Raw genomic sequence first — 23,004 nt, 5'->3', positions numbered from 1 at the left:
TCCCTTGGCAATGGTAGATCACCACACTGCTCATATAAACAGGATCTATATTTTTCTCACATATTCAGGGCAAAAGAGAGAGTGAATTATTTTCCAGAGAACATTGAGTGGGAATCAGAAAAAGAAAAGAGAATAAGATTAAAGGGAATGTTTATGAACATTTTGGGGGTGGGGAAGGATTGCTCAGAGCTGTAGGAAGGGCGTGATGGCCATGATACCCGTAAACATTTGTGGAGCACTTAATGCAGTTTTTGAAATATTTTACATTTACTAACCTATTTAATGTGTTAGTTAATGATTTAGTTAACTAACTGATTTGTTTGATTTTTGTCTTGAATTTAAGACAAAGAAAAATAGATGAACAATGTGCAAAAACACCATGAAAGAAAGACTGCAGGAAGTATATTACTCTCCCACCTCAGTTAGCAAAGTTGTCAGAAGCCACAGTTTCAGTGCTAAGTAACCAGCTCTTTGTCCTATAGCATGCTTGTGATTCAGGATACCTGTAAATGGGAGATGATCAGAAGTTCCAATTCCCCGTTCCTTTTTAAAAGGAGGAGGGCAGATGAGATCAGTTTTGGAGATCATAGACCTCTGAGAATATGAACAAAGCTACAAGATAATGTACATAACCCAAATCTAATTAAAGAGCAGTGTCAGATCCCAGGCTCTGCTGCAGTCTCAGAGACTATGACAACAGACATTTGTTCTTGCTCCTGATAGAGGTTTATGATGGGTTAGTTTGAAATTCTGTTCCATGACTCCTCAATCAGGATCCAAGCTGATGCATCCTGCACACCATCTGGGGTAACATTCATTGCTGGGGTAAGGAAAAGGCAATGTACCAGATCACATACTGGCTCCTAAGGCTTCCAATTGGAAGGGGCATGCACAATTTCAGTTCACGTTTCACTGCCAAGCAAGTCACCATGTGCAATCCTCCATGTGCTTGGAAGAAAAGGTTCAAATTTCCAATGAACAGACATAACTACCACACAGGGTCAAGAATCCCCAAAGTAGGTGACCTCTAAATTCTTTTGTAGTTCAAGGTTGCTGTGAGTCCAGGTTAATTTATGATATACTTATTCAGAGTTTATCCAGGAAGTCTACATGTATAAATGATAGGCACTAATTCCTCTTCAATCAGGTGGTTATCTTTATGAGTAGGACAAGAGTGAGCCTTCTCCTAATAAGGCATGAGCAGAAGTTTTTGGACTATTCCTTCAACTTTGAGTGAGAATTGAAGAAGTGAGTAATTCTCTCCCCAGTGCCACAGGGGTTTCCTATAAGAGAGAAAAGTAGGTTCCTCAGTGGCAAAGTTACGTCAACAGCTAATACATAATGAGATCAGACCAGAGAGCTACTAATATTCCTTCCATTCGTGAGATTTTGTGCTCTAGGCAGGTGCCTACCATTTAAATAAATCAGATGACTAGATTTTAGAATGGCCAAGCCAAGTGTATCTCAGGAAAAGGATATCTAGAAAAGTAGCCACGAGGTGGTCTGAGCATTCTCACTTAAGCAGCACAGATACCAAAACTGGAGATGGTCTTAGGGAAAAAATAATAGACCCAATAAGCTAGTAGAACTCTTAGGCATCATCAAATGCTGGCCACTCAACCGTAGCTCCCAGTGACTTCAACCCTTTCATAAACTCCACCAGCATTTTTTTCTTAATTATATACATGTAACATTTTCCCAGTCTTATGGAAAGTGCCATTCAAAGGCAGCTTTGAGAATGGTACCTTTGTCAGCCTCCCTCCAGCCAGAGTGCCTCCCTTCATGCCTTCTTTATGAAAGTTGGTGCCACCTTTGACCAATCTCGTTTGATAGACATGAAAATTGAGGCCCAGAGAGGGGCTAGAACTTGTTTAACTCAAAAGCCATTTGGAGACAGGGTCAGCCACCCATTTCTTTGAATCTCTGAGTCATTTGCAAGCCCCAGATTCCCTTGGACAAGCTTGGGGCCTAATTTTAATTGAAAGCTTACTCAAAAGATGGTATTTCTGACAATTTACCTTGAAATACTCTGTCATCTTATGTGTCTTCATTCAGGGATTTGGCTTGTGTTCTTGCAAGGAACATAAGGAAAGGCTATGCTCACTCAAAACTCCTTGCCTGCTTAAGAAGGTCTACAGACATGTCTCATACCACTCAGCGCTGCCTTAGCTTGGCAGTCATCCTGATGATGAATTGAAGATACTTTGCCCATCATTTCTTCCCCTTCCACCTCTTCTTCCAGCTACAATTATGATAATGTCTTGCAGCAGACTATGTAAAGAATCAGGGCCTCTGGATAGTGATCTCTTTGTTTCTCTTACAGTTCCTTATCAGCAGAATCCTTACAACCCACGGGGCAGCTCCAGCGTCATCCAGTGCTACCGCTGTGGAGACACCTGCAAAGGGGAAGTGGTCCGCGTGCACAACAACCACTTCCACATCAGATGCTTCACCTGTCAAGGTAGGAGGCTCAGCTAACCCACTCTCTTCTCAGATTCCTGACCATTCTTGCACCACCAGGTCATGCCACAGGGGCAGGAAGAACATACATAGGCAGCCGGAATATCTGCAAAGGCCTACAGAGGCTTTCCTTGAGCCTCTTCTTATGAGAGTCTCCCTTAGAGTGAGGGCAGTGTTGGTACGTGAGGGAGACAAGTATTCTGGTAACCTTGGAGGGGCAGGTGCTGATCCAGAAGGAAAAAGACTATTCTGCAAGCTTAACTTACTCATCCGAAAAGACTCTGGGCTTGTGCCTATAAATCAATGGAAGAGCCAATGAAAGTGCAAACTATCCTGGATAAAATTCAGCATGGCTCAGAGATGAGTACTTATTCTATGACAGTGTAGCAATCCTGAAAGGTCACGTTTAATAAGGACGAAGAGACATCTTGACTTTGGGAGCACATAGCTGTTAGGTCACTGCTCATTGTTACAGCTTACACAAGGCTAATTTTTGTAATCCTCGACTCAACTGAGCCAAGAGTTCTTAAAGAAGACAGATAATTAGCAGCAGGAAAAGGGATTCAGCTGAAAGAATACAGAGAGCCCTCTGGCCCGGGGAAATCACACCCTTCCACAATGTCCCTACAAATCTCTCTCCAGCCTCCGCATCTTGACCTCTTCATTTGGACTTCCGGGCTCCACAGAGTAGCCATTCTAATGTTGGAGTGTCCTATGGGTTTAGAAAATGTTTAACCCAAAATTTGTAACTTTTTTGTTGATCTCAAATTTGTTCTGATAAAGTCTGAAGAATAATTTGTATTTGCTTTTCCCTGTGACTGCTCTTCCGATGCTCATAGCCAGGTCTTCCCCATGTCAAACTATATCACAGGTCCTTAAATTGGGTCTCATCTTAAATGATTCCAACGGTGTCATTGTCCTGGAGTCTTCCTCTTTGATCCATTTTAGTGTGTCACTGTCGTTCCTAAAGGTATGATACTCAGAACAGATCACAGTTTTCAAGGTCTGGCAAATACAAAGGACTACATTTCTGTTGATGTAACTGATATTGAACTGACTTCCTGAGGAGCCACTTCACACCACCGGCTTATATTGAGTTTAAGGTCAGTTGAAGCCCCCGGTTCTTTTTATATCAGTAACTGCCTCAGTCTCATGCACCTAAGAGTGACTTCCCCTGCCACTGAGAAAATCCCGGACTTCTTTCTTCATGATCTAACTAGACTCTGCACTTAGCAAACAAATTACATATTCGTATTTCCTAATTTGTTTATAGTTGCATATACAGGATACATTTTAATTGGTGTGATTTTAATTTTATATTGAGAATTGGCAAACTCCTTTAGTGTAAGTTGAACTGCAAGATTATCTTGGTGCATGATTATTTTGACACTCTGAAATTGAGGCAGGACAAAGGGTGAAGACAAGAAAATTGTTTCAAAGTGGTTTGGGATGTAATTATGTGATTATATTCTTAAGAGAGTGTATCAGTTACCTTTTACTAAAGCAAAAGCTTAATAGCTTAAACCAATTGTTTATTTAGCTCATGATTCTCTGGGCTGGCTGAGCAGTGTTTCCCAGTTTCTAGCTCTGCTTATCTCTACTAGTCTCATCATGATGATATGTAGTCAGCAGGTCGGTCTGCTGGCAGTGATGGGCAGACTGCTAACTCCAGTGCCTCCACGTGGCTTCTCATCCTTCAGTGGGCTGGCTTGGACTTGTTCATATGGTGGTCTCAGAGCTCCAAATACAATGAGAGAACAAGCTTTAATCAGTAAGACCTTTTCAAACCTCAGCTTAATGTCCTGCTGTTGGCCAAAACAAGTCAAATGGACAACCCAGATTCAAGGTCACAGAGAAATAAACTTTGCCTCTTTTAGGGGGATCTGAAGCATCAGATTTCAAGGATGTTAATGCAAAAAGGAATAATGTGGGCATTTTGGCATTTAGCACAGGGAGATTGTAGAATCTCTTTCAATGGAGATTTTAAGGGAAAAATAATAGACCAGTATTTTTCTGAATATTTTCAATATTTGTTTGCTTAAAGGTAAAACAAATGAGAGGATTTTTATTTCCAACAGTAATCAACATGGCAATTAAGTACCCTATTAGATAGCTTTGTCATCTAAAGAATCTAAAATGTTTATGAATTTCTTTTACAACTCTTTTAACATCCACTACTGTGCTGACATGAAAGGAAGGAATCTACAAAGGTTAAAAACAGAAACAGAAACCCTGTTGTGACTACCAATGCCATATTTCATCCTGATAGTTTATATTAAACCTTAGAGACTTTGAGCTTTTACTCTGTTGTCTAAATGGATCACAGAGAACAGGAGGCAAAGCTTAGCACCTAGTCAAAGTGGGAATCTAATAGGAGACCTATGTGTGAAGCTGTTTCCCCCTGAAAAAAGCATGTTCTCAGTGTATGATAGATGAGAAATAAACTGGCTCTGGGGAAGGAGAGAGCAAGGAAACTTGCCTGTTCCAACTTTGGCACTGGGTAGAGGGGAATAAAACTTTTATGAAAATACCTGTCCATAATTCACCATATACATGGGTTCATGACTACATTCATGTCCTATATTTGGTATAAATAAAAATAATTATAGCGTCAAACAGAAAATTTAAGTTACAGTGGTCTCCCACTTGGCAAGTGGCAAAAGCAAATGATACTCCTCTTTGGAAGAACTCAACTTTATTCTAGACCTCAAAGAATTTCCACAGATAGTGTTATTAGGAAAATGGGTAACTCATAGTCAGTCAAAAACATACAAATTATAATGGAGTGAGAGCAAGCAGAACCTCAATGACTTTGTATATTGAAATTTTCTATCATTACATAATAACTATATTGATATATTTAAACAAGCTAGAAAATATGAGCAAAAAAACCCAACAGCACATTATAAGTAATAGCACAGAAGATTTGAAAAGGAAACAAATAAATCTTCTAAAAGTAGAAATATATAATCTTTGAAATTAAAAACTCAATGTATAAATTAAATAGCAGATTAGATGTTGCTAAAGAATTAATAAACCAGAAGATTTCATCCAAAAAAATTATACAGCTAATAGATAAAAAATATGAGAAGTTGGTAAAAATAAAAGAGAAGTTAATACATGGAGAATATGGTGAGAGGTCTTGACATATATATATCTAATCAGAGTTCTGGGCTATATAATAGAGAACATGAGTGGGAGGACAATATTTGAAGCAACAACAGCTATGAATTTTCTAGAGCTGTTAAAAGACACATATCCTTGAATCCAGAAAACCTAATAAAATTCTGCAGGAAAAATTTTTAAAATTCCACCTACATATACCAGAGTAAAACCTCAAATCATCAAAGAGCTCATCTTAAAAGTAGCCAGAGAGAAAAGACAAATCATCTGCATGTAAATGGTAAATGGACTGACAGCCGACTTTTCAATAGCAACAAGAAAACTAGAAAACAGCGGAAGAATATCTTTAATGTGCTGAAAGAAATAACTGTGAAGGAAAGATTATGTATTCAGCAAAACTATCTTTCTAGAACAAAGACAAACCTACAACTAAGAGTATACTTAATGGTGAAAGACTGGATGTTTTCTTCCTGTAAGATCAGAAACAAGACAAGGATGTCTGCTCTCACCACCTCTATTTGACATTGCATTTAAGTTAATTAAGCAAGAAAATGAAACAAAAGGCATCAGATTAAACAGAAAGAAGTATGACTATCTCTATTTGCACATGACATGATCTTGTATAGCAAATCCCAAAAACTACTACAGAATTGTTAGAACTAAAATTCATATGGAATTGCAAGGGACATAGAATAGTCAAACAATCTTTAAAAGAACAAAGTTGGAGAACTCACAGTTCCCACTTCTAAAATTTACTATAAGGCTGTGATAAACAAGCTAGGGTGGTACTAGCACAAAGATAGACATAGAAATGAATAAAGTCAAGAATATAAACATAAACTCTTATACTTATGGTCGGTTGATTTTTAACAAGGCTGTCGAGATAATGCAAGAGGGAAAGAATGGTCCTTTCAACAAGAGGTGCTTGGAAAACTGAATTTTTTGTGTTCATAAGCAAAAAATGAAGTCAGACTCTTCCTTTACACATACATAAAAGTTAAAAATTCATCAAAGACCTAATGTGTAGAAGCTAATATTGAGAAACTCTTAGGAAAAAAATATAAGAATAAATTATTGTGATTCCGAGTTGTGCAAAACCTTCTTAGATGTGACACAAAAGCACAAGCAACAAATGAAAAAAATATATTAATTAGATATTATCAAAATTTAAAACTTTTGTGCTTCAAAATACACCATCAAGAATGTGAAAAGACAACCCATAGAATGGGGAAAAATACTTGCAAATTATAAATCTGAAAAAACATTTGTGTCTAGGCTATGTAAAGAAGTCTTACAATTTTATAATAAAAAGGCAAGTAACCTAGTTTCAAAATGGGCAAAGGATATGAACAGACATTTATCCAGAGAAGTTATACAAAGGTCCAATAAGCACATGAAAAAATGCTCCACATCATTAGCCATCGAAGAAATGCAAATCAAACCACAATGAGATACCACTTCACATCTGTTAGAAAGGCTATAATCAAACAGATAGATAACTAGTGTTGATGAGAATGTGGAGACATCAGAATTCTCATACAGTGCTGGTAGAAAGGAATGTAAAATGATGCAGCTACTTGGAAGAATAGTCTGGCAGTTTCTCAAAAGATTAAACGTAGAGTTACCATATGACCCAGCAATTCCAAATTCCACTCCTCAGTATATAATCAAGAGAAGAAAAATATAGGTTCACACAGAAATATATACATGAATGTTCACAGCAGCATTATTTATAATAGCCAAAAGGTAGAAAAATCTTATCAACCAATGAATGGATAAATAAAATGTGATATATCCCCACAGAGGGATACTATTTAGCAATAAAAAGGAATGAAATACTAATAAATGCCCCACTGGGAATAAACCTAGAAAAGATGTGAAAGAAAACAGTCACAAAAGGCTACATATTGTATGAGTTTATATGTATGAAATGCTCAAAACAGGCAAATTATATAAAGACCGTAAGCAAATTCATGGTTACCTAGGGCTGGGGGTTGTTGGAGAAAGATAAGAAGTGATTTCCAATGGGTTTGTGGCTTATTTTGGAGGTGATGAAAATGTTCTGGAATTAGGTGATCATAATCATTGCACAACTTTGTGAATATGCTAAAAAGAAATGGTTGAATTGTACATTTTAAATTGTTGGAATATATGACATGTGAATTATATCTCATTAAAACTGTTAAAATGGAGTGGTGTAGTGGCATACACCTGTAATCCCAGCACTTTGGGAGGCCAAGGTGGGCAGATCACCTGAGCCCAGGAGTTTGAGAGCAGCCTAGGCAACATAGCAAAATCTCTTCTCTACAAAAAAAATACAAAAATTAGCCAGGTGTGGTGGTACATGGCTGTAGTCCCAGCTACCTGGGAGACTGAGGTGAGAGGGTCATTTGAGCCCAGGAGGTGGAGGTTGCAGTGAGCTCTGATCACACCACTGCACTCCAGGATGGTCATCAGACCGAGTCCCTGTCTCAAAACAAAGCAAAACAAAAACTGTTAAAATAAAAGACCCAAAATAAAGTAAAAACATGTTTAGTTTTTTTAACTAATTTACCAAAAACAAACTCTCATTAAATGAAATTACAAACTATGTTCTATAAGCAGAGGAAAAATCATCCCCAGATGGAAGAACTGAGATGAAAGATGGCATGGTTAGCAAAATCTTAATGAAAATCAGAAAACACTTGAAACTGAAAGATAACAAAAATACTATGAATCAAAAATTTGCACTACAAAATGTAGTTTAAAGTGGTACTCGGAGGAAAATGTATGGCCTTAATTTATCACAATAGAGAGGAATTAAGTTTGAATATTAATGAACTAAGTGTTCAACTCAAAAAGTTTGTAGAGCAGGATGAATCCAAGTAAAATAGAAGGAAGGAAATAATATAACAGGCATTAGTCAAAGAAAAAACACACAGTGGACAGGATTAACAAATCAAAAGTTGATTCTTTAAAAACACAAGTAAAGTAGACAAAATGCTGGCAAAAGTTTCAAGTAATGGGAGAAATATACAAATGAACAATCTTAAGAATTAAAATGGGTACATCGCTGTAGTTGCTATTAAAATTAAAGATATAATAAGAAATATTATAAACAACTTTAGAGTAATAAATCTTATTGGTGATATTGAATTGGTGATTTTGTAGTTAAAACTCTTCAACTCTTTTAAGTTCTACAAAGCATTTAAAAACAGATCATCTATGTCTTGTAGAAACTCTTTCAGAGATTAGAAAGAAGGGTACACTTCCCAACTCATTTGTTTGAGCCAGCACAATACCAAATAAGAAAAAATAATCATACGTCCATATCATGCATGAATATGAATTTTCAAATTCTAGAAAAAATATTAGCAAACCACATTTAGAAAAGTGTGAAAAATATAGTATAACTGACCAAGTTGAGTTTATTCCATAAATTCAAAATTGGCTTAATATTAGAAAACTGGCTTATATATTTCACTATAAAGATATGAAGGGATAAAAACATTTGACTATTTTTATTCCAGAAATTCAAAATTGGCTTAATGTTAGAAAACTGGCTAATATATTTTGCTATAAAGATATGAAGGGATTAAAATATTTTATTATTTTAATAGAGTAGAAAAAATGCTAGATAAAATTTAACACCTATTTATACCTAGTTATTTTAAAAACTAGAAAGAATTGAAGAAAGCTGTCATAAATGATAGATTATGTATACAAAAAATATAAAGGAAACAAATGTAATGGTAAAATGTTGAAGGCATTCTCTTTAAGATTATGAACCAGATAGAGATGCTCACTGTCATGACTTCTGTTCAACATTTGGCCCAGAGATCCTAGACAATCCAGCAAGATACAGAAATAAAAGTTATATGGTTTGAAAAGAAAAAAAAAAGTAATTATTTTTAGATTATATTATTGTCTGCCTAGAAAACCCAAAAGAATCTACAAATAAGTAAAATTAATAAGAAAATTTGTTTACAATAAGAAGAAAGGAAAATAACTCTTTGGTCACTTTTAGATAATGCTGATGAAATAATTATTTTGACACAAATACTATAGGCAAAGAATCCAAACTTGAACCTATCATACAAACTGTTTAGTATTTAACTGTAAGCAAAGGGCCGCTTTAAAAAAATGAGACTTAGGAATTCTCCAAAAAAAAAAAAAAAAAGCAAAAGGCTGATGAAAGTTTCTAAGGAAACACTCCACCTGTAATTAGAATATTTTAATTTTGCAAACTTTTAATGAAATAATGTGCCTGGTAATGATCATTAATAGCCATTTCTACTCACCAACACTACCTCCCAAGTCATAGAAGTGCAGAATATCAATGTGGTATTATTGCTAAAAAGAACAAAATAATCAGACCTGTTCAAGTTCAAGTCTCTAAATATAACCACCATTTATAGAAAACGTAAAAGAGAAGGGAACAAGTTAATACCATAAGGATACAATCAGCAGAATCCAAACTGTGGAAATTTTAGGGCACAATGACTCAGTGTCTTTAATAAATACCTTGCAAGGAGAAAATAAAAAGGAAAAATAACTAGCAATTAAGGGACTGAAGAGGTACAGCAAACAAATGCAATGTGTGAACCTTGATAGAGTTTTATTCAAACAACTAATCACTAAAACAAAAAAAGAAAAGAAAAGAAAAAATGACAAGATAATTGAAAAAAACTTGAACACACTGACTTGATAATGACTTAGTAGATATTATTTTCAATGCTTTTAGATTATTGTGGTTGGCTTTTTTAAAGAGTCCTAATACTTTAGAGATACATTCTGAAATAATAATACTAAAAAGAAAGTCAGTAAGAGTTTATTCAGGTTACTAAATACAGAATAATACAGGGAAAAATGGCATTTGTATTCGCCATTAACAATCAAGACACCATTTACCTCAATAAGAAAAGAATTTTAATTTTGAAATAAATTTTATAAAGTTGTATAAGATACAAATTATAAAATTGTTAAATTTATTAAATGTCATAACAAATTATAAAATTGTTAAATTTATTTAAATGTCATTAAAGACCTAAATAATTTTTCTAAATATGCTAAGTTCTCTGATAGAAAGATAGAAATATAAAAAAGATGACAGCTCTATTCTAGTTAAACTAAATATTCAAAACAATTCTAATACATCCCATATGGTTTTCCATAGAAATTAAGAAATCAGTTAAAATTATATTCTTGACAAGAGGCCAGGAATAATCAAAGCATTCCTAAAGAATGCCAAAGCAAGGGGAACTATTCTACTGATATCATCATTTGTTATTATAAGCTATTAAAAAAGTATGATCTTGGATTAAGGACAGATAAATAGACCAATGGAACTGAATATAGAACCAAACACAAACTTTAATATATATGGAAACTTGCTTTTTACAGATCAGTGGGGAAAGATTAGACTGCTTGATAAGTGATGCTGAGACGATTAATTATCCATGTGGGAGAAAATCAGATACCTATTGTATTACCATTCCCTAAAGTCAATTCCAGGTGGATTAACGGCTTTGCTGTGAAAGGCAACTCAATAACATTTTAAGAAGACAATGTAAGAGATATCTTTTTAGGATTTCAGGGTAGAGAATAATTTCTGAAACATGACACAGAAAGGGCGATCCATAAAGGAAGAGATTCACAAATTCAACAACATGAAAACTGAGAACTTCGGCTTATCCAAAAACAAGAAAAGAGGAGCAACAAGCAAGCCCCAAATTGCAGAAGATATTTGTAATAAATGGCTAAAAAAGGATTGATTTCCAAAATATATTAAGAATTTCTCCACATCTAAAAGAAAAAAAAAATATGAGCAAAAAACATTAGCAAGTATTTTCACATTTGAAAAAATTCTCAATTTCATTAATCATTAGGGAAACGAAATTTAAAATCACAAAACGATATTATTTCACATTCACTGTGTTGACCAAATAGGTTAGATATTACTAAGTACTATTTATATATATTAGTGAGAACTGCTGGTGGGAAGGTAAATAGGAAAAGCTATTTGGAAAACAGTGAGGCATTACCTCACTAATGCAAGAATATTTACAACAGCATTTTCATAAAAACAAAAAACTGCAAGTAGCTCAAATGGCCTTCAGCAGTGGAGTGGACCAACTGTGATGTATTCAGGCAATGGAATACACCAGAGCAATGACCATGAGTGAGCTGCGGCTATGTGCATCAGCTGAGGGAATGAAGCAGACAAGGGCTAAATGCAGTAGTACTTCATCAACATCAAGTTCAAAAATAGGCCAAACTAAACAAAATATTATTTATGGGTACATCACAGGTGCTAAAACTATAAAGTAAAGCAAGGAAATGATAAGCACATAATTAGGGACAGTATGGGACAGGGGTGCTCTTAAGGAGAGGAAAACAGGCTTCCAAGGAATTGGTGATGTTCTGTTTCATAAACTCGGTAGTGAGTACATGGGAGTTATTTTACTGTTCTTCTTTGACTAGACAGATACATTTTATACATTTTCTCATGTATAATATGTTTCACAATAAAATGTTCTGAATAATGAATTAGATCACCTTCAGGGGGCCCTTCTAACTCTTAGATTTTGAAATTCCGTAAAATCCAGTCTCATTCGAAAAGTTGAAAATCACTGAAATTGTATGACCGAATCTTGGGCTTTCTGATCTAGATGTGTCCTCAGTGAGCCACCAGCCCCTTCATCTTACAAATGAGCTCCAGAGAGCTGGGGTAACTTTTTCAAAATCTCCCAGCACTTGAGTACTAGAACAGGACCGTGGACAAAGGTCCAATAACCTAGGAAGCAGTACATTGTTCACTGACACATGCCGGGGCTGTGTGCAAGGCCTCCTTCTGAGCCTTATATTGACACTGAGCATTTATTCTGAATTTGCTCAAAGCAGTTTTAATGTTGAATATTCCATTCCATTGTCCATCCAAATGGCCTGCATTTTTTTAATTGATAGAATTCATCTTTTTTTAATTCACAGAATAATGACAGCCCCAGGTGTGTTAATTTCATGTCACTTCCATACTACAAACCCACTCCATGACTTTCCTGTTTTTTGAATGCCTGGCTCCACTCCACCTCGGATCCATCCGTCATGCTGGTCCAGCTTGCCTTCCATCCCTGTGTTCCCCACTGTATTTCCAGGGACCCCTGAGAGACATATCAACCTTTACATCCTTTCTACCAAAAACTTCCTCCTTTAGCTCCTTGGGGGAAATGGAGGACTTATTGTTCCAAGTTTTCCTATGGTCTCCTGGATTACTCCACTGGGAGAGGTGTCTCTGGGGGTGGAGTTGGCAAGAGAGACAAAGGAGAGGGAAAAAAAGGGAAAAAACAGGAACTGTTTCCAATGAGGTTGTAGGCCATGACCTAACTGATTCCACAGCCATGAAGTCAATTGCTCCACCATCTGCACAGCCCAGAACAGCCTGTGCTCTGGCTTTGCCTGTTCATGAGACCAGCCATGATTCAATGTGATGAATTTTCATAATGCCTGATGGAAGATGACCCCTTCCCAGACTTCTGACACCACCACCAACTCCCCCATACTCCTGCCTCTTCATAGGGGTGGTGTCAGGGGTCACAAGCAATACTCCACACTGAGTCAAAAATGTTAAGGCATAGAGTAAGCCCTAAAGGAAGCTTTTATTCTCATAGACTTATAACATGTCAATTATGAAAGAAAAGTTCCACCTCTTCATTCTGCACAGAAGTGAGCACAGGCCCCAGAGAAGAGAGGGTAAAGTTCACTGTTGTCCAGAAACTCAGTGGCTGTGATGAGACCAGAGGCTGGGTGGTTTGACTGTCAGACCACCGTGTCTCCCACTGTCCTGAGCTGCTCCTCCATGCAGTGACTTCTGGAATTTCCTCCTCCTCACTCAGCCTCACCCTTTAAGCCACCAAGCCCCAAAGGTGAACACACACTTATGAAATATTTCTGGCATTCACCTGGCAGTCTCTCCCATTTTTAACCTGGCTGCTTTTGCAAAACAACTTTCCCTGCTAAAGGTGAGGTAGTATTTGCTGGGATGTTTTCACTCAGTACCAGGCTGACTCTTAAGACTTACGGGCTTGGCAACTATCTCATTGGTTTCCCCATCATTGATCACCCTTGAAAAAGCTGACTTGTACTAAGTCCTCAGGAAAATGATGTAGAAACCCAGAATATATGCTCATCAATGTAGACAAGAGGGGTGACTTTCAGATGGACTGTTTCGTGGTGGCCTGGCCAGCACCTGGCCTCTGATAGGCAATCTAGGTGGAAAGTCAGTCCATCAGAGAGCAGCCTCAGAACCAGGGGAGCTGGTGACAGGATTTGAATGGGCTCCCCAGTTGCCTTCCTCCGATTGCTAACCAGCCCCCTTCCTGGCCGGTGCATCGTTGCTTTAGCTGATCAGTACATTCGGTGGGTTACTGCAGTTCTGCTGGCCCTGGGAGCCATTTATTCCCTTGGAAGAAATGTTACCTCTTTCTGCTCTGCCCATCATGCATTGATTTCAAGCTCCTTACAGGAAAATCTTATTTCTCATATTTCTAAGTCCTTCAGTGGGGGTGGAACTCACATAATTCAATTGTTCAAAAACCTATAAATCTACTTGTTTTTCCATTTTGTCCTATATTTATTTCTCCCTATCATCCAAAAGAATATTCCAAGAGACTTTATGAAATGCCTTGTAAAATCCTGTTGCGTCTCTGTTCAAAAGCCATCAATGCAATTGATTATTTTTGCAGCTGAATGATGGAGAATTATTACAATCTTCTCCCATTTTTGTATATGTTTGAGGTTTTTTTTCTAAATTTTTAGAATTGGTAAAAGAACCATCCATGGCTCCTCAGTATCCTGCAAAACCTAATCTGAAGCTGGATTCAGGCCCTCCTCCAACTGGTCTGAGCAATTTTTTCCTGCATTGCTTCCCAGCACTTCCTACAAACGCCACCCCTACATACCTCTAGCCCTCATACAAATATCACTTGCACCTTCCTGCCTCTGTGCTTGGGCTCATTCTGTTCCTTTAGTGTTCAACTCAGATGCTACCTCCTCTGAAAGCCTCTCATGATCCCTTCCAACTGGCAAGTCTCCACCTCACTCACAGTCCTTACTGCTTGCACCGGCTCCGTGGCCCATCACGTATGATATGGGGCTTTTTTTTCTGTATGATCTTCTCTCTGCAGCATTTTTAGCTCTTTGAAATTCAGGGATTGCTTTTTATTATTCCTACCTGGGAACAGACCCACCCCCTCTTACGGCTATGGGGAGCACAGATTCTAGACTTCAAATCACCCATCCCATTGCCATCCTAAGATGATTCCAGGTTGGGATTTGGAGCATATGGTTCCCACACTGCTCTTCACCTGGCAAAGAATCATGCACATAGGAAGTACCCAGGAAACGTTTAACTGAATGATTCTTTTATTACATTCATATTTCCACCAGCTGTGCAGCCTTACGTGCGCCACATGGCACTAAACTTTTCATTCATGTATTGAGAGGACTGTAGACCATCAGTGCTTCTTAGTGTGCATCAGAATCAGCCTAGTGGGGTTGGGGTTGGGGAGGTGGTGCTGTTCAAATGCAGATGTCCAGGCCCCAGTTCTAGGGAGTCTGATTGAGTCCCAGGCATCTGCATTGTAAGAAGCTTCTGGGGTGATTCTGATGCTAGTGGCCTACTGGCCATTCTTTAAGGAATACTGGCCCCACAGGCCTGTGAAGTCTGACATGCTACCATTCTCTGGCCGCTCATGACACAGACACCAGCCTTTCCCCCAGTGAGGACTTTCTGCTTGCAGACCCTCCCTAGACTCATCCTGCCCTTGTTTCCTTCCTTGTTTCCTCAAGTATGTGGCTGTGGCCTGGCCCAGTCAGGCTTCTTCTTCAAGAATCAGGAGTACATCTGCACCCAGGACTACCAGCAACTCTATGGCACCCGCTGTGACAGCTGCCGGGACTTCATCACAGGCGAAGTCATCTCAGCCCTGGGCCGCACCTACCACCCCAAGTGCTTCGTGTGCAGCTTGTGCAGGTGAGAGTGTGACCAGCCGGGGCTGAGACCCTCTGCATAAGCCCCCAGGGCAGGGGAAGACCTGGCTTTTTCCCGGAAGTCCTGGGGTTTACAAGGTTTATGCTGGGCATTTAGATTTCTGGAGGCTCAGGTGTGAAAGGATCTGATTTAAACATTGTAGCATCTGAATCTTTCTTATAAAAATACAATCTGATCTAAAGCACTTGTTTGTCCTATGATAGAGGCAGAGTAAGGATCTGCATCTCCAAACTCAGCCTCCCAATCCGTCCCAAAAGGCCCCCAAAGAAACCACTGAGTCTCTCAGAACTCAGTTTGGAAACCATGGACCTGGCCCAGCCTCCCACACCCTCATCCACAGATGGGACAGGGATAGCTGTTTATACCTCCTCCGTCATCCTAGCACCACCTTGTGCTGTTGGAGTGACCCTGGCAAGTGATCCTCAACTCTGCAAGCCTCAGCTTCTTGGCCAGTAAAATGGAGGCCAAAGCCATTCCAGCCTCATCGGGTTTTCTTGAAGATCAATGAGATGATGATACAGGCATTAGCTCAGTAACCAGTATGTGAGAGCATCTGTTTTTATTGCATGATGATAGTCATCTACCTCCTCTCAGGACATCTCCAGGGATGGAGAGCTCATCCCTGCCTCCTGCTTCACCCTCCGCATCTCCATCACTTGTTAATTCAGCAAGTGGACATTAAGACTCCACTGAATGCCAAGCAACACATTAAGGAGATGAAAAAATGAAGGAAGCTCGGCCCTGCCCACAAATACATTAAATTTTAACAGACAGCTCTGATTACATCATAAGTAAAGCATGATTAGAGTATATATGTATTTTTTAATTGGGAAAGGAACGTACAGATTGATTATTCTCCCCCGTAAAATAACCACCAGTCAGTTACCAGTTAGAATAACTAGTTAGAGTTTCTAATTGAGACTAATGACAGAGCACGTAAGAAAACATAATCCCCTCATGGAATTCACTCAGCTACCCAGCTCTTAAAACCTGAGCCCTGAGCCCTGGAATCCCAGACCCATCAGAGGTTAGCACGGAGGAGTCCTATGGTACCAGATGGGGTTTCTTTCAAGCCCCACGGAGATGAGATGACTCCTGACGATCACGCGATGTCTTTCTACCACAAGCTAGTGGCCAGGCCACCATAAGAACATAGCTCCCCTGACTCTTGCCCCAGTGATCTCTCCATCATGCCACAGTGCTAATACAAGGACATTGGAGCCCCTGGGAGCCGATGTTAGGTGCTGTGCTCAGAGTCCTCGTAACAGGCATCCCAGCTGCATCGGGAAGAGCAACTCAACAGTGGGCATGGTGGTGCCGGGGATTCTATATTCAGTTCATAATTTAGTTGAGGAGGCAGAGCGTGTACAAATTTGAGACTCCTCAGCTGTGGAAACTGAACAAATCCAGAGGAGGAGAGGAAGAGATTATTTACAGACTTACACACTTCCTATTGAGAAGGGAGATTTTGAAAAATGCCTGAGTAGTAAAAGGAGGAAATCTTGGTAAGTTTGGGAGGTGAATGAATTCTTGACATATGGGGATAGATCAAACTGGGATGGAAAAAGTCCTTCCAAGAGAGAACAAGTATATGAGGAGTTAGTAACCTCTATTTCTTAGAGCCGAGACATGTAAGCTCAGATAAGCATCATGATCTGGCCAAAATACACAAGCAGCCCAATGGGGCTCCAGTTCCGGCCGCCAGGCCCCTAACTGAGCAGTTTAGTTGGCCTGTCATTGTGAACAGCATTTGAATTTGCATGGTGCTCTAGAAGTCAAGCTGTATGTGTTACCAAAGTGCTTTGAGCACACGTGTGATCAGCTGTGGAATCCCTCAGAAGAGAGTGTGCTGAATTTCTCCTTCATCTCACTTGTAGGAAGCCTTTCCCCATTGGAGACAAGGTGACCTTCAGTGGTAAAGAATGTGTGTGCCAAACGTGCTCCCAGTCCATGGCCAGCAGTAAGCCCATCAAGATTCGTGGACCAAGTCGTGAGTCCTTCCCGCGGGTATCTCCTTGTCCATGGGTGTGATCTCCCTGGGCTCCCCTATCCTAGCACTGCCAACTGCTCCCATGGGCCTGGAGGGTAGTCGGGAAGGTTCTCAACCTGGAGGCCTCCTGCATCATGACCCTATAGACATGTGGCCCAGACTCACAAGCTTCACACGCACAATGCAGGGAAGAGAGGCTGCCTGGCCATAAACAGTAGCAGCCAGTGCCACATATCTGCCACATGGTATGTCTCCTCTGGCACGAGCTGAGTTCCTGATCTTATGTCCCACAGATTCCTCAATAGGGCTGATCAAGTGTTTTTTCACCAGTGGCTCTCAATTTTTACCAACTTCACTGAGAAGAATTTGTAGACATGACTTACAGCAGAGGTAGTATGGGGTTCCCTGGGAGCAAACCACAGAGCTGTGTTAGTGCCTCTTAGAGTGTTCCATAGACAATCAGCTAGAGAACCATAGTTCCAACAGCTTCACTGCACGATTTGTAAAAATGCAGGTGTCTGAGCTCACCCTGTACCTCTAGAGATGGAACCTAGGAATCAGCATTCCTAGTAAGCTTCCTGGGTGATTCATTTGCTGTTCCTGAGATTCAGAACCACTATCTAGGGATAAGGGGAGCATCTGTCATACCATGGTGAATATTATATTTTATCACCAACCACAGATTTGGAGGAAAACTGAGGATCAGGAATGCACCTCAGAACGGTCATTCTAATTTGTGGGATGTCCATTCCACTTAAGTGCACCTAGTGATAAGATGTCTAAATCACTGTTCCCAGACGCCCTTGTCAGGCTGCTGCTGCACATGCCCACACACACATAGACCCAGCTCCCTGGGTCTCAGTCAGCCATGCTAGGCTCCAGTGTTCTTTCATGTTATATGACACTCTCACTGGCCTCGATGAGAGAATCAATGAAAACCCATTAGCCTCCTATGTTGCACTGTGCGGGTGCGGGGTGCTGTTGGCCATGGCACCAGCAGAGTCAGCATGCTGGGCTGCATCCAGCCAGAGAGAGTGAGCAGAGATCACCCCGAGTCAGCAGGGCTCAGCTCACAGAGGCTCCCCTGGAGTGCATCCAGCCATGGTGAGCTGAGGAGAAAGACAGTGGGAAGGCTCCCTCCCTTGCCTGCTCTTCCTTTCAGCCAAATCGGATCTATTCCTGAAATGTGCAGAGCCCTTCCTTCGATGTCCTTGATGATGCTCAAGAATAGATTGCTGTACCAACCAGGTTTCCATGTCAAGGTGGCTGAATGCATACAGTGTTATCCTTCACAGCTCCTTGAAAGCATCATCCAGAGTGACAGAAAAACAAGGAGGCTGGGATATGGGATCACAACCCTGTGGCCAATGCTACTGAGGACCCCAGAGACTGACAGATCACGTGTGAGGCAGGAGAAGGAGAAATGAGCCCAAGTTGGAAGGCTGCCAAACTTCTGCATGCTGCAAAGCAGTCATGAAGCCTCCCTGAGACTCAGTTTACCCAGTATGAAAGAGGGATGGAATTTCCATTCTTCCTCACAGGAGTGTTGGGGAAAGCAAATGTACTAGTTCAGGAATCAAATTAACACATATTTCAGTGTGTAAAATGCTCTATAAATACAGAGTGAGGGATGATGTTGGCATGGAGGTTTAATATAGAAAGCACACCAAAAGAGGTTGAGAAGGAGACTCCTAGGTCTGTTGTTATTTCCCCTGGTTTGGGTTGTATGTTACTGTGTGCCTTTGTGCTACACCCATCACCTACTCTGTTAGGTGGGAGATTTCTTCAGCTGAGTGTGGGAGTCTCACGTGTGAGTATGTTTTCAAAGAGAGGCTCCCAAATGTCTCCACCATAATTTGGATGATTAGGAGGTGGAAGAAGGTGAGGAAAGAGTGAGTCAAGAGAAGCATATGAGCACACAGGCAGTTTCCAATGGGGGCATACTTAGTATTATAGCTTATCTTGTTACTCACAAAGTAAAGACATCAATCCGTAGATCTACAGTGGTATGTTTTATAGAGGTGGTCACTGGTCATGCTGCAAATGCCAAGTAGCTCCTGACTAGACAGGGTGTTGGAAGGTCTTCTCAGCACCCATGGGATGCAGGAAACCAAAGCCAGATTTAAGGGATTGCTAAGCAAAAGAACATATCATGGAAAAGGAAAAGAAGGACATAATAGTTGGGTGTTTTTTAAGCTGTAAGTGTGATGTTTCATCTCTGAAGAGTAAATAAAGATATTCTGGAAAATCAAGAGCAGTGTCTACTCCAAAGAGACCAAGAAAAATATTCAGGAACTGTCAAGAGGAAATAATTTTGTTACCTACCACAGGAAGAAGAAATGTCTTCTCACCAATCTCACTAAGAAGAATCACCAATGGTAGCAGCAGAAACCCCATCACCACCACCATCACCATCACCACCACAATAACCATCATCGTTGCAAACACTGATTGACCGTTACTATTTCCAGGCACTGCACAGACCTCAGTGAAAAGAATCAGCAGCAGTCTCAGCAGCAGCACCACCACCAGCAACACCTTCACATCACCACCACCACCACCATCACTAACATCACCACCATTGCCATCACACCACCACCATAACCATTATATCATAACATCACCACCATCACTACCATTGCCATCACCTTCACACCACTACCCTTACCATCATTATCACTAACATCACCAACATTATCATTATCATCGCTACTACCGTCATCACCACTATCATCACCACCACTATGTTCACCATCACCACCATCATGACCAATATCATCAATGCCACCACCACCATCATCACCAGCAACACCACCAATACAATCACTACCATCATCCCCACCACCATCCCCACCACCTCCATCACTACTACCACAATAGCCACCATCATTGCTAACACTGATTGACTGTTACTGTTGCCAGATACTGCAAAAAGCTCATTAAGAACAATCAGAAGCACCATCACCACCACCATCATCACCATCACCTTCTCCACCATCACCACCAACACCCATGTCTTTACCAATACAATCACTACCATCACCACCCTCATCATCATCAATACCATTGTCACCACCAACACAATCACCACCATCACCAACACTACCGTAATCACCACTATTACCACTATCACCAGCACCAGCAGTATCAATACCATCACCACCATTATAATTGCCACCATCACCCACTGTCACCACCATCACCAACACTGTCATCACCAACAATACCACCAGCACCATCATTAACATCAATTATTACTATTAACAAGCACTTCAGTAAGTGTTTTATACAGAATATTTCATTTAATTGTTATAATAATTGGATGAAGGAGATAAGAGTAGTTATTTTATAGATGAGAAAACTGAGACTCAATGAGCATAAATGACTTGTCCAAAGTCACCCAGATAATGAGTAATGGAACTAGAATGTGAGACCAGGCAGTCTGGCCTTAGATCCTATTCTCTTAACATCCTGTACCAGAGACATGACTTGCAAGTTAGGAAGTATCTGGTCTTCCTGGATTCATTGCCTAAAACAAGGTAGGGAGCTTGCTATGACTCACAAAACCCACTCATTTTTTTCTGATTTAAATAGAATGAATGACACAGTCTAAAAAGGCTAAAAATGGCTGTCTAGCGTCTTTAGGAGGCCTCAGTTTATAATGGAGGCATCTGGGAGGGACAGGTGGTAGCATCATACATTCTGCCAGCTGACGATTGTAATTTTGGAATAGAGAGGAACATATGGAGGAGTGGACAGCTGGCTCTGCAGACACCAACTTGGAACAGGGTGTGGTTTTCCTGATTCTATTTATTACACCAGACCCACAGGCTCCCAAGTGGCATGACTGAGACTCCACTGGTGGTCGAGAGTGAAAGGAGGAAAAAGAGAGAGAAAAGGTCCTAATAAATAAGAAGCTGATGTAATGGGGAAGCAGCAGTATGACATGAAAAGAAAAGGCACGTGGGGAAAACGTCCCTGAATTCTCACAGGGAATCAGCAGGCTTCCCTACGACAGGACTATCGCTCCTGACTTCAGAACAGAGATTGGGGAATGCACGGAATGTGGATTAAAAACAGAAGAATGTGAAAGAATATGACAACAACCACTTATTTGAGACATATGGGCCAAGCATTGTGCTAAGGCCTTATGGGCCTGATTTTAATTAACCTTCACACCAGTGTTATAAGGGAGATATTCAGATGAGCAAGTCTGGACTTAGAGAGCATACAGCTCATAAGGGTAGGAGCTGGGATTCTCTCCTAGGCCAACTTCTCACCACTCACTCCAACCCTCAGTCCAGCCTCTAACCACTGTGCCGTACTATCTCCTACAGCTTAACTCAAGGTGCTAAATTCATGTCAGATGTACCACTGAAATGTGGAGAGATAGGATGCATTACCAGAATGTGGCCATGAAAGGATACAGCTATGCAATAAGCTTTGTTGATGAAGTGAAGAATTGTTCTGTTTGCCAATAACATGTCTCTCTCCGTGGAATCCACAAGTAAATTTGATCAGTGGATGACTATGTCAAGCAAGAAAAAGTGTAAGGAATAAAGAAGAGAGAAACCATAGTCGTCTTTAATTATTTGAAAGAACTGTCATATGGGAAAGAGGTAGATTATTCCCGATGCATAAGAATAGGAGCAGTCAGAGCATTATACAAGAACACTCAAATACAGACCACAGTTAGTATCACACACACACACACACACACACACAAACACACACACACACACACACACAACAATGGGAGTAGTCACAGGAGTCGAGTCTCAGCTCCATAGAAAGAAGACAGTCATGATAATCACACCTGTCCAAGGGCGAGTGGACTTCCTCAGGAGGGGTTGACCTGCGTGCTATTGGAGGTGATTAAGCAGAGGAGAGGTGCCCACTTGTCAAGAATGCTGTAGATTCCTGAATTGGGTGGGATGTTTGACCAAATACTCTGTGAACTCCAAACCCCTATGGAATTTCTAGGCCCTGTTGGGGAGGCCCATAGAGATACAAGTTCAGAATTAGTGGCCTCGAAAGCTTGAGCATGTGTCTACAGTCTTGGGTTCCTCTAAACTGAGCTGTGGCAAGTCATTTCAGACCCCCGTCTATCTAGAAAACAGAAGAGGGTACCTGACCTCTCTAAATTATTGCATTCCGAAGTCTGTAATTATTGGGCAGGGGGTGGAAGTAGACATACAGACTTGACCGTAGGAGAATAGAAAAAAGAGATAAATCTCAAAATTCTTTATTCTCCCAGCCCCCATCTGCAGGCCTGAGGCTTGAAGCATTTTGCAAGCAGAGACCTTCTGCCCCCAACTTGCACTAAGGGATGTTAGAAAGACACACAACAGCCAAGAGGCGTAGTACTATGGGAACTGACACATATAAACACTTCATCAGGGCC

At 40.3% G+C, this 23,004-nt stretch overlaps 1 protein-coding gene across 6 annotated transcripts in view; it reads left to right on the top strand.

Moving 5' to 3' along the window:
- ABLIM3 (actin binding LIM protein family member 3) overlaps positions 1–23,004 on the top strand; it is a 115,537-nt gene that overhangs the window by 39,047 nt on the left and 53,486 nt on the right. For all 6 annotated transcript variants that reach the window (XR_012512145.1, XR_012512144.1, XR_012512143.1 and 3 more), the window contains 3 exons: positions 2,324–2,461; positions 15,409–15,592; positions 17,488–17,600. Coding sequence is in view for 1 of the 6 variants with exons in the window: in XM_074379555.1 (XP_074235656.1) it covers positions 2,324–2,461; positions 15,409–15,592; positions 17,488–17,600 (435 nt within the window). In the remaining 5 variants the exon portion in view is untranslated. The remainder of the gene's footprint in view (positions 1–2,323; positions 2,462–15,408; positions 15,593–17,487; positions 17,601–23,004) is intronic.

Source organism: Saimiri boliviensis, chromosome 1 (genome assembly GCF_048565385.1).
Source record: "Saimiri boliviensis isolate mSaiBol1 chromosome 1, mSaiBol1.pri, whole genome shotgun sequence".
Taxonomy (NCBI): Eukaryota; Metazoa; Chordata; class Mammalia; order Primates; family Cebidae; genus Saimiri; species Saimiri boliviensis.
Note: the sequence above shows the minus strand (reverse complement) of the source record. Positions and strands in the feature narration are given on the sequence as shown.